The 15,823-nt window shown below is 40.2% G+C and overlaps 1 protein-coding gene across 1 annotated transcript; it reads left to right on the top strand.

The window, feature by feature from the left end:
* The first annotated feature begins 131 nt into the window (after nucleotides 1-131).
* Nucleotides 132-10,264, top strand: timp2a (TIMP metallopeptidase inhibitor 2a). The gene is made up of 5 exons (XM_063892943.1): nucleotides 132-522; nucleotides 5,809-5,909; nucleotides 5,995-6,103; nucleotides 7,881-8,005; nucleotides 8,340-10,264. Exons 1-5 carry the CDS (start codon nucleotides 387-389, stop codon nucleotides 8,535-8,537), a joined length of 669 nt encoding a protein of 222 aa, XP_063749013.1. The 5' UTR covers nucleotides 132-386; the 3' UTR covers nucleotides 8,538-10,264.
* The last annotated feature ends 5,559 nt before the right edge of the window (nucleotides 10,265-15,823 follow it).

Below are 15,823 nucleotides of genomic sequence, written 5' to 3'. Positions count from 1 at the left end.
ATTAGCATACAATAAAAAAAACGTAGAACTTTTTAAAGCAGCAGCTCCGGTTGTTCAAGCTGAAAGACACACCGCCCCCTGCCTGTTTGGACGGTACTGCTGCTGGGAGGAGCCGTACGCTTTATAAAACCGCCTTGACCCTAGAAAAGAAAACACTCCCTGAAAGACAGACAGCTGCAGACACTAGCCAAGACACATCCTTGCGTACCGGAGCGCACAGCGAAACCTCACCGTCACACCGGAGCTGAGCACGCACACCGCCCAGGGCTTTTTACCAGGTTTCTGTCGGTAAACAACACACAGCGGAAGGGGGGCTGCCGCTGGAGCTACACTGCAACGCATCTGCGCAGCACCGGAGAGGCTGAAGAAACGTCGCATCACCGTTTATGAAAATGCCGTTTAACGTTAACGGCATCCTTTGCACGCTCGCGCTGCTGTTGCTGTGGCGGGCGGAGGAGCTCACGGAAGCGTGCAGCTGTGCCCCGGTTCATCCCCAACAGGCTTTCTGCAACGCCGACGTAGGTGAGTACAGCACCGTGGACAGTTGTGGTCTGTTTGTTGTTGTTTACCCATGTTGCACCAGACTCCTGCAAAGATAACGGGAGCTGCAGCCGCTCAGCCCGCTTCCGGTGTCCGCTGAACGGGCTCAGGGAAGCTGATGGAAACCTCTGGAAAGCCTGAAGGTGGAGGGTCCTCCTCAAGGCCATGGCCAGACTGCTCACACGCAGATCCCATTGTCATGTTTTGTCTGGTCATGTTGACAACAATACATCTTTTTTGAAATACCAAAGTAGCCATTTGGGAAACACAGAAATAGAAAATGTATGTTGTTAAGGTGTCTTGGAGGAATGCTATTAAGGGACCAAAAAACATACATATATGCATATTAAAAAAGTCCCCTTAAATGGATTGAAACATCATCACAAGGAGTTTTAAATCACCTGTAAGTATTAAAATGCCCTTTATGGCAACACTACACATTTTAACTTACCAAAATAGCCATTTGGGAAACAGAAATATTACGTTTCTGTTGTTTAGGTATCATGGAGGTATATTTGAAGGGACCAACAAACATAGTACATGCACATAAACAAAAGAAAGTCCCTTTTCAAATTAATTTAAACATCTCTATAACGAGTTTAAAATCGCCTATAAATATTATAATGACCTTTCATGGTAATATGTCTTCTCATTTTAATTTAATACCTTAATTCATTGCTCTAAATCCAATAATAAGGACTATACTGTTGTGTATCAGGGTGAAAGAGCACTATGTTTGTGTATGTCAGTGTGTAACACAGGCTGGGCCCATCAATGTACATAATGTCTCTGGTCTGCAGCGGAGGGTGGCTTCACCCCTCAGCTGCTCTGGGACAGAGCAGCGTCGCCTGGCTTTTGCAGGGCAACGTGGCATGAGAGAAATAAAGAGAAGAGGAGGGAAAGAGCAGAGAGGAGGACAAGGGATGGAGAATGTGAAGAGAAATGTTTTTATGGGTGGAGGGGTTTAAATCTAAACCACAGAAATATGTCACACCGCGAGCTTTCCTCTTCTCTTTTCAAATTTCCATTCCTGCCCTGGTTCTTCCTGTGAGGGGTGGTGCTGGGAGGAATTACAAGAATGCTGCTGGGGTTTTCCCAACTTTTACTCTGGTGTAATGCAGGGACACACACTCGTACGCACAACTGCGGGCCCAGCACTATGCATTGTGGACACTCACTCACACACACGCTGGCTACAAATGACATCTGGCTGTCAGTTTAGGGTGTGTTTTTGGAAGAAACGCAATAAAAGTCACAGTCCAAGTGAAAATATGTATGGTATCTTTGAGAATGAGAACTCCTAAACCGCTTGGGCTCCATCTTTTCTTCCTTGAATCCTTATTCACACACATGCATGGGTGTGTGTTTGTGAATAGGATGTGTATCCCTGTAGTTTCTTATTGCAATCTAAAATCTATTATTTCAGCTGTGACTCAGTCTCTCGAGCTGGAAGTCGATGTGTATTTGTGTCTAGTGTGCTCATGTTGTTTTTAAAGTTGGAATGAGTCAGTTAGCTTTTGTCAGGAGGGATGATGGCCTTTAAATGCACATTGGTTAATGTCATTGTCCAGCGATGGTTTCAGGGTGGATTTGAGGATGATACTGGTTTTGGGGGATCTAAGAAGCAGAAATCTTTTTTGCAGGCTTGCGGAGAGCAAAGAATCATAATAGAGTTGGTTGTCTGGTTGCCCAGAATTTGTAAGTAGGCACCAACAAAGTGACTCTGTCAACAGTTATGTGGTTTGGTGTTTGTTTTGGTGAAATTGGATCCCACTTGTTGCGAGTTCACACACATACTGTGCATGCAGGGGCTGGCAGCATGAGTGTGTCACCTTCTGTTGTTCAAGCTAAATGATGCGGTAGCTTAAGACCACAAGCTATTAAAACTCAGCAGTGTCATGCACCTACCACACAATCACACACAGTCACTTACTGCCGAGACAAACATCCTCTTTTCATATAAATCTGTTGCCCACAAAGGGGAACTTCCCCGGCAGCCCAGCCCTGCAATGTCCAGACGCTGGGCGTTGTGGAAGAGCAGAATCACCCGTCTGTGGACATGCAACAACACACTGATTACATTTACTGAATTGGAAAATTAAAGCTGCAAAAATGGACATGTCAGCCCATTATTTTGGTTTGCTGGCCCACATTTTAAATCAGTTCTACCGCTCTCAATTAGCATTGTCTCCAGTAGCAGGAGGCAGCTGATGTCAATGAAAATGCAATAAACACCAGATGATCAGCAGCAAACAGCAGACAGACACTGTTAGCGACTAGCTGGTGAACATATTGGAGCATTTAGCAGCTAAAGAGAAAGATATATCCCTCAGGAGTTGGTACAAACCAAAAACTGAGCTAAAAGAGTATCCAATTCATAATGTTACCTGAACAAAACAACAGATCAAAGTTAATTTAGCTCCAAAAAATCCATAACTTAAGAATTAAGACAACTAAGCAAGACTGGACATAAACAACAAAGACGCAAATTATTTCTTGCTGTTCTGTTATCACCTTGGTTCAGTGTAGATTTATCAGACACTTTTTAGTAGGTTAATTTGGTGCAAACAATAGTGACATTAGTGGAAAACAAGTTCCAAGGTTTCAAACCTAATAAAATTGTTTTTTTTTTTTTACCATTTTAACAATTAATGGACTTTCAAAATAGTTGTCGATTATTTGTGTCGACTATTAGCACCTCTGCTATGATCATTAAGTGCTCACAAATGAATCTAGAGTTTTTGTCTTTGCTGCACAGGTCTTCACCCAGATGTGTTCGGAGGTCATGAGGACGGTTGAACTGTGTTTATGGGCTGTTTGTCTCTGGTCAAATGACAGGTTGAACAGCAGGCCCACGTACGTCTGGAGCTGGACAAACCACATCAGGAGAGACAGGGACCATTCGGTGGTCGCTGAAGTTTGAAAAAAGAATTGGATAGTCATGCGGTGGGATTAAAGGGGGGGGGGGAATAAGGATGTGGGGTTTTTATACGAGGTATGCATGGAAAACTTTGCGTAGTGCGACTGAAATGCATATAAGTCATTAAACGTTGCCCTAGTTGGTGGGGAAATGTGGGTCAGTTGGTGGTTTACGGAGGGGGTCCTAGCTGATGATTGACTGCTGGTGATCAATCTGTGGTGGAGCTGGGCCGCCTTCAGGCTTCCCGGTAGTCGTGCTGTTTTACCTTCACGCTGTGTAGTCTGCCGCCTCTGAGACATGCTGTTTAGACTGCACAGGATGATCCGCTCTGGCTTTATTGCAGGGGGTAAAACTAAAAAGTAAACAGGTCTGCAACACAAAGGTAGACAGATAAGCTCCCATAATACAATCCATGGTGAACAGCGGGTCATTTCCCCTCAGTATTGTGTCCTGCTGCTGATTCTTTGCTCATTAGTTTGTGGCTCCGAATGAGGTCAGGAAATGAGAGTGGAAAAACTAAGAGGAATGCAGTAGAGAGTGCCAGCCAGGTGTGTGTGTGTGTGTGTGTGTGTGTGTGTGTGTGTGTGTGTGTGTGTGTGTGTGTGTGTGTGTGTGTGTGTGTGTGTGTGTGTGTGTGTGTGTGTGTGTGTGTGTGTGTGTGTGTGTGTGTGTGTGTGTGTGTGTGTGTGTGTGTGTGTGTGTGTGTGTGTGTGTGTGTGTGTGTGTGTGTGTGTGTGTGTGTGTGTGTGTGTGTGTGTGTGTGGAACTCAATTGCAGAGGTTTGCTTGTGAGGAACTGGGATTAGTGCCTCTGACGCACTAATGAAAGACATTTTAAAGCCAGTTATCAATGCTTAAAGCCAAGTTCATTGTATCCAGTCACAGATCACCAAATCACAGACTCAACAAATCTTTTGTCTCCTCGTCCTTTTGTTTGTAGTCTTTTATCCACAGAGTAAATATGTGATGATAGCAACTCAGACAAACAATACGTAATGTTTTGCCAGGAATATTTTAACCAAAACAATAACAAAATTAGGGGTTTGGTGCCATTGTGAAGTAGCTTAGGATCATGTGAGTTTTTGTCTCCCAACCACTGATTACATCTGTTGAGACTCGTATACAAAACAGTTATTTATTAACAACCAGTGTTTCCCTGATACTGATTGTTGTTGTTGCTCTACTTTTTCTATGATAAATTAAAATCCGGACATCCAATAACTAAAATCCTTCATCCGGTAAAATACTATGTTGACATGGACACAGATGTGAAAAAGTCTGTAGATGATGTCTGTCAGGCTGGTCTCGAGGAAAACTGAAATCCAGGCACCGGGAGACTCAGTGAGGGGGATCTGTCTCAGCCTTGTTTCTGTCCGATCCTAATTGGGGCCCCAGATGGTACCTAGAATCAGACATAAACAATGCACCAGTTTAAAGAGATACGGGGAGACAGGGAGAGAAGTTGGAAGGAAGGGAAAGATGACGATGATGATGGGTCGAGGGAGGGAGGGAGAGGTGAGGGATGAAGGGAGTGAGGGAGAAAGAGATGATGGATGATGGGATGTAGTGAGGGACAGATGTGGGTAAAGATGGGGTAGGAAGGGGGATGGATGGATAAATGGAAGGGAAAGGAAGTTTGGGTTGTGAAATCGAGGACCGAAAAGGCTGAATGTGTTGACCGGGTAAAAGTAGCCCATCAGGTGATTAGAGGTGTGAGGTGAGCCGAGGCCCTTCTCCAAAACCTACCTTCATGATAACACTATGAGGAGGAAGAGGAAGAAGTGAGGAGAACAGTGAGAGACGTTATTAACTCTGGGAGTCATGAACCCCCATATTTGTGTCTGCTCCAAGTCGTAAACTGAACAGGGTCTCAGAGCAACAGCAGTCAACTTTGTGTTCTCTATTGCTCATATTTTCCATTCTGAATAAATGCCCTAGGCATAGTTGAAGCTTGATGTAGTCGCTGAGGCTGTTAAACACACGGTGAGTAACATGCCTCTGGCCCACTTCTCTCTCTGCCTAACAGCTTTCAAGTTGAACTCTTGTTCCTTAATTCAGCTCCTTCGACAGTTTCCTGGTCATGTTTTGAAGCAGGGAGCTCTGCTGTCAGTTTCTCCAATGTGAGAATGTGTTGCTCTACTGTTTTTTTAAATATATTTGTAAACCGTTTATCTCTGGGTTAGAACACAAATCAAGACATCATCTTGGAACTCGGAAACAGTAAAAATAAGTGTTGGATGATCCAAAGAACGTCTTGTTCTCAAATCTGGTTGCTTACAGCTGCGTTCTTTTATTGGTACCATGTAACGACTTGTAATGTGACGCTGCGTTCCTCTCTTTCTTCAACAGTGATTCGAGCGAAGGTGGTGGGAGAGAGAGAGGTGGATACTGGGAATGATATCTATGGGAACCCCATCAAGAGGATCCAGTATGAGGTCAAACAGATCAAGGTAAGAAAACAACGATCCGAGTATCCAACAGATGTTGATTCCTTCACTCCAACCTTTGACCCACTCGCTGTGGTTATTATTGCAGATGTTCAAGGGTCCTAACCAGGACATCGACGCCATCTTCACTGCTCCTGTGTCCGCTGTCTGTGGCGTTACCCTGGATGTCACCGGCAAGAAGGAGTACCTGATCTCAGGTGTGTACCACTGGTGAGATGTCTTTAATCCGTCCACAAACAGAAAATGTAAACAGTTATTCTGTGAGCATTTTAGGGTTTTTTATTGGTAGTTTTTAGTCACCTTTAGGTGGAGCCGACTAGCCGTTTCCCCATTTCTAGTCTTTATGCTAAGCTAATATCTCCTTGCTGTAGCTCTCTCCACCTCAAAAAAGTCATAGAAAGAAGGCATAAAGTAGAACATTCAACTGTTCCTTGAATGCACAATATTTAGTGACTTTAACTTAGTTACTTTATTTTAAATTGCCATTACATTTTTATAATAGAAATATGTAAATTATTTGGTAAAGTTGCAAAATGTAAATACTATTAGTCAAAATAACACTTCTAAATGTGTTGGTTTTGGCTCTCATAATTTCTTGTGGGCAATTGATGTAAGTTTCAACCTTCAAACGAAAATGGAAAGAATAAAAAGAGAGACAGATAGTCAGATTCAGACCTCCAGGTGTTCACAGCCTGGCAGACAACCTGGGTAACTGTTTATGTAATTATGGGTAATGATAAGCTGCTGACTAAACCCTGTGGAGACTGGGAGTGACCTTGTCTGCCGTGCTTGAGCTCCTGAGAGATGTACATTAACTTACTTTTGATCTTATCCTTGAGGGGATGAATATCATGAGATAAAAATAAAAATAAAATATTGCTCTCTACAACATTGCAGCCTGAAGGGAGCATTTTCTAGTGCTCTGGATGTATTGTGTCCATGAGCTTTTATTTGAATTTACTCTCACGGATGCAATTTTAAACATTAAATCTGCATTGCCCTCATTCAACTCCAGTGTGATAAATTGTATTAGCCTCGCATTTGCTGTGGGGTTATATGAGGTACTCGTCATAGTAACACTGTGGAACAGCAAAACTTCCTAAGGTTACCTTAAAGGCCCACATAAAAAAAATCAATATCAGTGTCAGTTATTTATTGTGTTACTTAGGTGTTTTAAAGCAGAGGTTTTTGATTCTCCAAAAGTGACACACATGAACTGCTGGCTAAAATATGTTTTGCTGCTGTCCCTGTCTACAGCAGTGCATTGATGAGTTGGATATCAATCCATCATCCAACCAACACCAGAGAGTGATGAGCATTTTTCTGAAAATGTCAAACTATTCCCTTAATGTTCTGTCCACTGGAACTGGCTGATATTGTGACTGAAAGCAGCAGAAGGAAACGTAGTACAGCAAGTAGAGCATCGTGCCATGCATGCTCTGGTTTCTCCATCGCAGACAGATGGACCCGCAAACACTGGGCCCTAATTACAGAGAGTTGTAAGAGGAGGCACTGCTGAAGCCAGCATTTCCTCTCTCCCTCTCTCTCTTTCTCAGACTGCAGGACTTGAGCAGTGGGAAGTGGGACAGCGTTAACTTTCTGCAGACACTGGCATCTTTTAAAAGCATTCATCCTCTTTCCAGTTTTAGGGGTTAACACAGTTGGAAGAGTGCCAGTGAAACAGTGCAGTGAAGACAGAAAACATGTTGGGAGTTGCTCTGCAGACGTATAGTGGTGAAGTAAACAGATCTGTAAACCCAAGTTGAAGTATATTCTTGTTTTGACTGGCGACACTTGTGCATGAAGCATCACACCAGCTTCTCTGTGTTGATCGGTTTTGGAACCTGTTGCCTTGCACTCTTGGTTGGACCTTAAGTCAAATGAAAGCATTTATCATGATGCTTGTATAGTCTTGTTAGGTCTGAATTTCCTTGTAATTGAGAAACTTTTATCGAAGTCTCGCTCTTTTGGCAGGCAAGTCCGAGGCCAACGGGCGCATGCATGTGACCCTGTGTGATTACATCATGCCCTGGGACTCCTTGAGCAACACCCAGAAGAAGGGCCTGACCCAGCGCTACCAGATGGGCTGTGACTGCAAGGTAAGGCAGTGAAGGAATGTCTATGCATGCACGCTTTAACTCCCAGAGACCCACCCGCTAGTCAAGACAGTGAGGCTGATATTTATTCAGCTAAATACTACTTGCTTTTTACTAACTGCAATGTCGTCCTGTGAAATGCTAGGGCTTAGGTAGGCAAGGTGCAGCATGAAAAAGGCAGACTGTGCCACTTTTGAAACATTCTAAAATACAGAGAGATAGCTACTGAATGTAAACCCATTTAAGGGTTCTGGCAGAAAAAATAACATAAAATAACACAAAAAATAAAATTTCCCACACAGTTTATGGAGAATGTCCTGTGTGTGTGTCTCTGCAGATTGTGCGCTGTCCTTCTCTGCCCTGTGAGATCTCAGCTCCTGAAGAGTGTCTGTGGACGGACATGATGATCGAGAAGCAGGTGCACGGACGCCAGGCCAACCACTATGCCTGCGTGAAGCGGGCAGACGGCTCCTGCTCCTGGTATCGCGGCATTGCGTCGCCTAAGAAGGAGTTCCTGGACGCTGACGACCCTTAGTCACGAGGCAGGCCTGACTGCCCGCTGTCTGGAAAAATGTAAACGATTCCATTGAAATTCAAGATAACGACATCAGATTTTTGATTAAAAAAGGCCAAGCTAACGTGTCTAATATTACCTGCCAGTCTGAAAACAACCTTCAGCCTCTCTCTGTAATTGTTGTCCGTTAGCATTTCAGTCAGAGAAAGCGACCTCGGCATTGCTCATTTTGAACTGAAGAGGCTCGGAGGTTCTTCTCAGACACAGCGTTTCTTTAAAAACAAATAAAATGGCATCATGAGACATAGACTGGTCAAGTGATGATGTAACTTCCTCCTGAGGCTGGCGTCAGGAGGACATAAATTCTCGGTGAGACAGAGCACTTCCTACCCCGCAAAGCGCTTTAACAGCTCTCCACCAATAGGACGATCATTTGTTTCCCATCGTGTTTCTACTTTTATTACCTCATTCTCCATTTTTATTCCAAAGCCAAATTCCAAGTTGCCTTTTTTTAAATGATTGTCTTGCTCTCTCACTATTAGTTTCTCTCTCGTCTTCTCTGCTGGTACGCCCACGACACAGTTTTCTTTCAAAAGAACATCTAGCATAGCTTTTCTGGTTTCATTAGCTGAAACATCTTTTCTTGTTTTGATTTTAAGTCTGCGATCTTCACAGTCCTCACTGGACCAGTCTATGCTGTGTAAAGATCAGCTCTCTAAATTTTAAAAACCTGCTTCCCGCCCTGCAGTCCAATCAAAAATATCCTAAATTTCTCATCTTCATCCCTCTTCATTGTTACCCCCATTTTGTAGCTGTACAGTACCTATGCATATACTAGTTTTATTGTTACTTGATGAATATTATTTACTGCATTAGAACTAGATTTGCACTTTTTTGGAGGTTTAAGTAAATACAAGAGCCTAAACACTCTGATGTGACACTTATCATAGTTCACCCCGACCGACAGATCCACCTCAGGTGCAGATATCTCCTATTTTGAGTGCTTTTGGTGATCTATATTCACTTATACTTCCCATGCTTGTCATAACAGATCAAATGTACTTGCAATTGAAGAAAAACTAAAAAAAGTGGCGCGTGAGAGGTTGGGATATAAGGGATCCTTTTGCAGGTTAAATATGTGAAAGAGAAACAAAAAGAGCTTTGTTGGATGTTATTTCAGTGTCTTTGTACTATCTGTTGATTGTAAATGCCAACAGCAGTTTCATGATTTGCCAATATATTCTCGCAGATGGTTTATTTCATGAGTAATAAGGTATTTACATGCTTACTGTTAGCTTTCCTGCTCTTTCCAGTTATTAATGAAAGCTTTATCGCTGTCATAGAAAGCAAGTTATCAATCCAAGTTTACAGTGCTGTTTTATACACCTTAAGCTAACAAAAACATCAATCTATGATGGAGTATTAGAGGCATAATTTAAAAGTAAACTCTTTCCATTTTGCATTACTTTGTATTTTTTCAGTGTTATTATTATACCTGTCATGATTTCTGTGTGTTTTCGCTGTCTTTTGTCTATGATGTCTTTAGCTGTAATGTCGAGGTGAGAAGGTCCTCTTGCGCTGGAGTAACGTGAGAGTGAGAGAGATTAACCCTTTTTGGAGAGGTGTAGAGAAATGAGAAATGGGTACCTTGTGTTAATAGAGGACTGTGCATGTGTTTGATGCTTTGTGTAAGTCCAGGCGAAGGACAAAATATTCAGTATTATCAAATAAAAACATGTTTGAAAGAATTAATGTTACCTGCATGAGTCTTTTCGAGTGTTGAAGGGATACAGGTGTGTGGGCCCAGATGGGTCTAAATTGGTAATACTTTTTCTTTGTGCTGTTAATGAAACAGTCAAATAAATAACTGGTTCTGTCCTGTTAGTGAAGATTGACAAACCAGATGTGATGAAATAAAAAAGTCAGTGGGGAAATGGTGTGGTGAGACAAAAAACAACATTTTGAGGTAAAAACTGATGCAATTAAATAACGACACTTATTTGTGCGTTGTTTTTGTACAGGATATACTGAGATGTATACAGTTCAGTTTAGAAGACAATTGCCTTTTACACCCCAGAAACTGGGTTTTAACTGGGACAGTTGGGAAAATTCACAATAATTATTCACATCAACTGTTAAAACAGAAACTGTCTCCATTGTCATTTAGAAACAAAACAATAACGAAAATGTTTTTCAGTCTGGCTTGTTTCTCATAGATTAGTCATGTAACTGTTTAGTTCTGAACTGCTTTTTGAGGCCATGCTAGCAGCTCTGTGGAGCACTACTTTGAATAGTGGGGCTATAAGCTAAATGCCAACATCAGAACGCTAACACACTCACAAAGGCTATGCTAACATATTTTTGGATAACAGACCTAATATCCAAATATTGAGAATGTTGCCAACCTTCCTTACAAATGTTAAGCATTCAAACTTGGCCTTCATTTGGTGGATGTTCATTTCTCTTGGGGCTTGTCAGCGTGTGAGCAACGCACTTTTGAGTGCAGAGGCAGTGCTACGAGAAGGGCAGACAAATGCTCTTAAAGAGATGTGGTAATCGACTCAACTAGGAAAATATTTGAGCAATGTGCATTCAGAGCCGAGCGCGGGCACTCCAGCCATCTCTGTTCATTCTCTCAATAACGTCAAACAGAAGATAATCATCTAGTGTCAGAGGGGATTTCATTCTTCCTACACTCAGAGGTCACTGTGTCTGAGAGAGGGTGTGAATTTGTTATAAATATATTTAATTTCATCTATATAAGGACTGATTCTGTCTCATCTCATAAATACTTTCGTTTGACTTCCCCATTTCTGTTTGATATCCAGTTTGGTAACCCCTCATTACGTGAGAATGGTAAATTGTTGCATCCTGTGATTTGCAATCCTGGTTACATAAGAGGAAGGAAGAGACATATTGTAAGTTCCGGTCCTAACAAGCACAAATAAACATGAAGCAAGTGATTGCTGTTTTTACTTTTTTAAGTATTATGTTGCAATTTGGGTTGAAACACATGAGTAGGGTTAGCAAGATAACTTGTTAGTAAGTGTTTATGAACCTTTAAAGAAAAATATAAATCCATATATATTTTGTTTTGACATATATTAGTAAACTGTGGCAATTTTACAGCTAAATCTAGCTAGGTTTGTTAGGATACAATTTTTAAGTGTTTTCCATTTTAAGCTACTTTATCATTTATTCGCAAACCCAATAATCAGGTGATATAGTATATTTTATATATTGCCTGAATTATGTTTGACATTTAACTTGTTGTTACTTGTTCTGGTCTTAATTTCTATTCTATTTTAATGTAACACCTTTAATTGTGTATTTCTACATCAGTCAAACCTCTACATACTAATTCCACCACAGCAGAAAAGTATAGAAACATATTTTTTTCAATAAACCTGAATGCAACTGATTATAAATGATGAAATAAAATCATATACATTTTACATTTAAATAAAGCTGCAGGTAATATTTCATACATTCACATAAACACACTGTCCCTTGCAGCTGTGATGCCTCCCGGTGGCCACCAGAGGACACAGCAGACTCTCTTTCAATTCTACAACTCTGATTAATGTAGCTCATCCGTGAGACTCCAAAAACCAGTTACACATACAGGAAAATATATTTAATAAAATCACATGTACCAATGCAAAAATTGCCCTTTTCAGAATCATATAAGAAAATTATAACTATTAATCCATTCACAATTATATTACTGTATTGTATATACGTTAAATGTTACAATTTAAATGAACAATAAAGCATCATTATTTTGGTGGTTTGATGTTGTATTAGTAATCAGAATCTGCAAGTAGATAGAACAAAATATTGAATAAATGTTGTTAAAAAACACACAATATATTGCTTTTAGATGTGTACATACATAGTGGCATTACATGGAAATGCTCCAATACCTCAACATTATAATTAAGTAAATGTGATTCTGTCCATCACTACAAATGCACAATTATAAATAAAATGTGCCCATAATATAATTAAAAGAAGAAGAAAGTAACCTATTCAGTGCCTTACTCATGAGAGTGTTGACATATTTTACTGGTATATAAAACCCACTGATCATCCATACTGTCATGTTGACACCCCCATGTTTGCTTTCAGAGGAACACAGTCATTCTTGTGAGAAGTGTGAATCATGACAGCTGTCAGAGAAAGAACAGCCCAAAACTTTTTCCAGATAAAGCTAGCACAACTTGTATCAAGGTTGCGTCATTCACACTCACATCAAATGGGAATGCAACATGTGCAAAACCAGAGCCAATGATGAATAAAAACAACAAGTGAAAAAGGGCAGAAAAAAAACTACTGCTGTGTTTTGAGACATTCGAGATGATGGCTTTGCCTTATGAGAGGATGTTTGTCCCTCTGTCCTTAAATTAATGGTATTAATCTATGGGAATAACGGAAAAATGTAGATGAATTGGAGGGCAATAAAACCAATCTGGAAGTTTAAACTTGATAAAATTCAGATCATTTTTGACATTCTTAAGAGTTTGAGTTCTGATTTTCAACCTTGCCTTTTATCTCTACATTCCTCTATCCAGACTTCATGGCGGACATATTCCCTCTCCCTGTGATCAGATGTAGACAATTAGACATTCGCGTTTGTGGTTTTTGATTGGTTTTGTAACTATCTTATCTTTAGTAAACTACATACTGTATTTTTGCTTCAATGACATGACATAAGTGTGTCAAATACATGAACATTTTCCATCTAATTAAATGATTGAAGTTCAATCTCAAAGGTCAAACTTGTTGCAATATTATCTGTCACATAAATTAACTTTTTTCAGATTTTGAGAACGTTTGGATTTAAAAAATGAATACAGTTTTTAATTTTTGATATTTTAGTTGCAAGTCCCTTCAAAATATGACTTGTTGAGTATAATTGACCTTTTTTGAGTATAAAACCACTAACCCCTATTAGTTATACCACTAAAGCTGTACATTTAACAAAATAAACATACACAATACATGCAAGCCCTATCAGAAAACTCCTTGCAAGAAGAGGTGAATGATGATGTTAATACTTCTAAGGAGCAGGAGAGATGATTTTCCTTTTCCCATTCTCACATGCTGGGCTTATTTTTTCGTTGTCGTGGTAACCAGGTGCATTTAAAGGAGTTTGCTCTGAGAGGGGAAGTGTATTAAGGTCGAGTGTATCTGAGAAAAGAAGAGCTATGTTTCCTTTTTTTCCCTCCATCTTCCATCAGCAGCCATACTGATTTAAAAGGTATAAAATAATGTAAGCAAGCATCTGAAAACGATGTTTTAACTTTTGTGATTTTATTTCATATTCTCACTGACATTGACTCATAGCCTTTATACATCACATTAGTGCATATTTTCAGCACAAAATATATCTGCAATGCACCATATATCTTTATGTCACTGTGAAGCTTTGTGCATCCACTGGACACTGGCACAAACAACCCTTTCTGAAGGTGGCACCGCTATGGAAATGGTTGAATATAATGTGTGTTTTTAAAACAAAATGTGCCTTTCTTTTTCTTTGCTTTATGTATTTATTGATATATTTTATCTTTCTTGAGCAATACTTGCTTTTATATTTCCTTTCATTCTGTCCTACTTTATATATGTTATTCATTATCATAGCAAATTCCTTGTGTGTGGAAACATACTTGATGCTGTGTAAACTCTCTTTGTATTTACTTTATGTGCAAATTACATAAAAGTTCATTGGGGCTGCTTACATTGCACCACCTACTCATACTCTGTTTTTCAGTACCACCTGCCAAATACATACAATAAATACTGTATTTTGGGAGTCTGAACTCATGTAAAGCCACAGAATGCTGCCCCAGTTGAACGGAGGAGATATTCCCGGTTGTCAGGAGGTCAACATAAAGAGGTCAGCTCTACAGAGAGGTGTGAGGAAAGGAGATAATCAAAGACTCAAATAGATTTAATGAGCAAAGGAGATAAATGGAGTGATATTGATAGCAAATGTAGTTCAACAATTGAGAAAATCAAGGAGTTAGGAAGTATCTTGTGTATCAAAAATGCAAAATCAAACCGAAGCCTGCAGAGCAGAGATTCCATACTTAGACCTAAAATAGTAGCACTGCTCCTTAATGGCAGGCGTACTGTATAAATAACTGGATGTATATAAAGTAGCAGCTCCAACACCTGCTGGTATTTTCACACATTGTTAAGTAAGAAATAGACCTGATAGGAACCCCCTTTCAATCTCTGACAAAGTCATTATAATGCAGTCTGAACTTCTACTGTTAATTAAGTGGTAGTACTTGTGCAGTGCTTTCTTGATTTACCTCTCAATTAACTAAACGATAAATCAAAAAGCTTTACTTCTTCCACAATAACGTCTATCATTTGATTCTACTGTTATAACTGTTTTTTATACTCTAAAAACAACTACTAGTATTATTTCCGCCATAACTCTTTCTCATTGTGATTTGTTTTACCTAAAAGAGTAAGATTTCAGAGCTATATGTTGTATTTTTAACATAACTCTGTTCCTTTGTCAGGAATAGGTACAAGTTACTTTAAAGAAATGTCTCCCTAACTGCAATGAAATATATAAAGACTTGCATGCAGATCTTATATTGAGATAAACTAAAACACTGTATTTAATATAGTTAAATTAGGGAACATGTTTCAATAAATACAATGAAATAAAAACGTGTTATCTTATCTTCTACCACTGGTGTGCAACATAATGTATGTGTTTACATATGTGTGTGTTCTCAGCTCTGACTAACTAATCTGGGCTCTGATGTGTGTGTGTGTGTGTGTGTGTGTGTGTGTGTGTGTGTGTGTGTGTGTGTGTGTGTGTGTGTGTGTGTGTGTGTGTGTGTGTGTGTGTGTGTGTGTGTGTGTGTGTGTGTGTGTGTGTGTGTATGTGTGTGTGTGGGGGGGTGTGAAACAGGAGGAAAGTGTGCATGTGTGTGTACATTTTGTCACCACTTCTAAGAATACATCAACAACAACTGTTCAAAGTGACACAGCAGTGGGTGGGTGTCTATATATACAATATATGTGTCCTTTTATGTGAAGAACGCATTATGTGTGGAGAGTGTGTGGCTGGATTCAGGAGTGAGGTCAAGTGTGTGAACAGGAGGGAGGAGAGAGAGTGAGAGTGTGTTTTTCTGGTAGTCTGTCAGAGTCTGGTGGCAGTCGGGAGGTAAAACACTAAAAACTCGGCTTTTAAGGAGTTTCTCGGTGTCTGAGGCCAGAGCTTGAACCTTTTAGTTAAGTATGACGCCGACTTAAGAGGGGAATAAAGGCACAAAGAT

This window comes from Eleginops maclovinus, chromosome 10 (genome assembly GCF_036324505.1).
Source record: "Eleginops maclovinus isolate JMC-PN-2008 ecotype Puerto Natales chromosome 10, JC_Emac_rtc_rv5, whole genome shotgun sequence".
NCBI classification, from domain to species: Eukaryota; Metazoa; Chordata; class Actinopteri; order Perciformes; family Eleginopidae; genus Eleginops; species Eleginops maclovinus.
The sequence above is the reverse complement of the archived record's forward strand: the minus strand, read 5'-3'. Positions and strand labels throughout refer to the sequence as shown.

Coding starts and splice junctions, on each gene's coding strand:
- timp2a (XM_063892943.1), top strand. CDS start 387: ATGAAAATGCCGTTTAACGTTAACGGCATCCTTTGCACGCTCGCGCTG. Junction 5,910..5,994: donor ATGAGGTCAAACAGATCAAG/GTAAGAAAACAA, acceptor TTATTATTGCAG/ATGTTCAAGGGTCCTAACCA. Junction 8,006..8,339: donor AGATGGGCTGTGACTGCAAG/GTAAGGCAGTGA, acceptor GTGTCTCTGCAG/ATTGTGCGCTGTCCTTCTCT.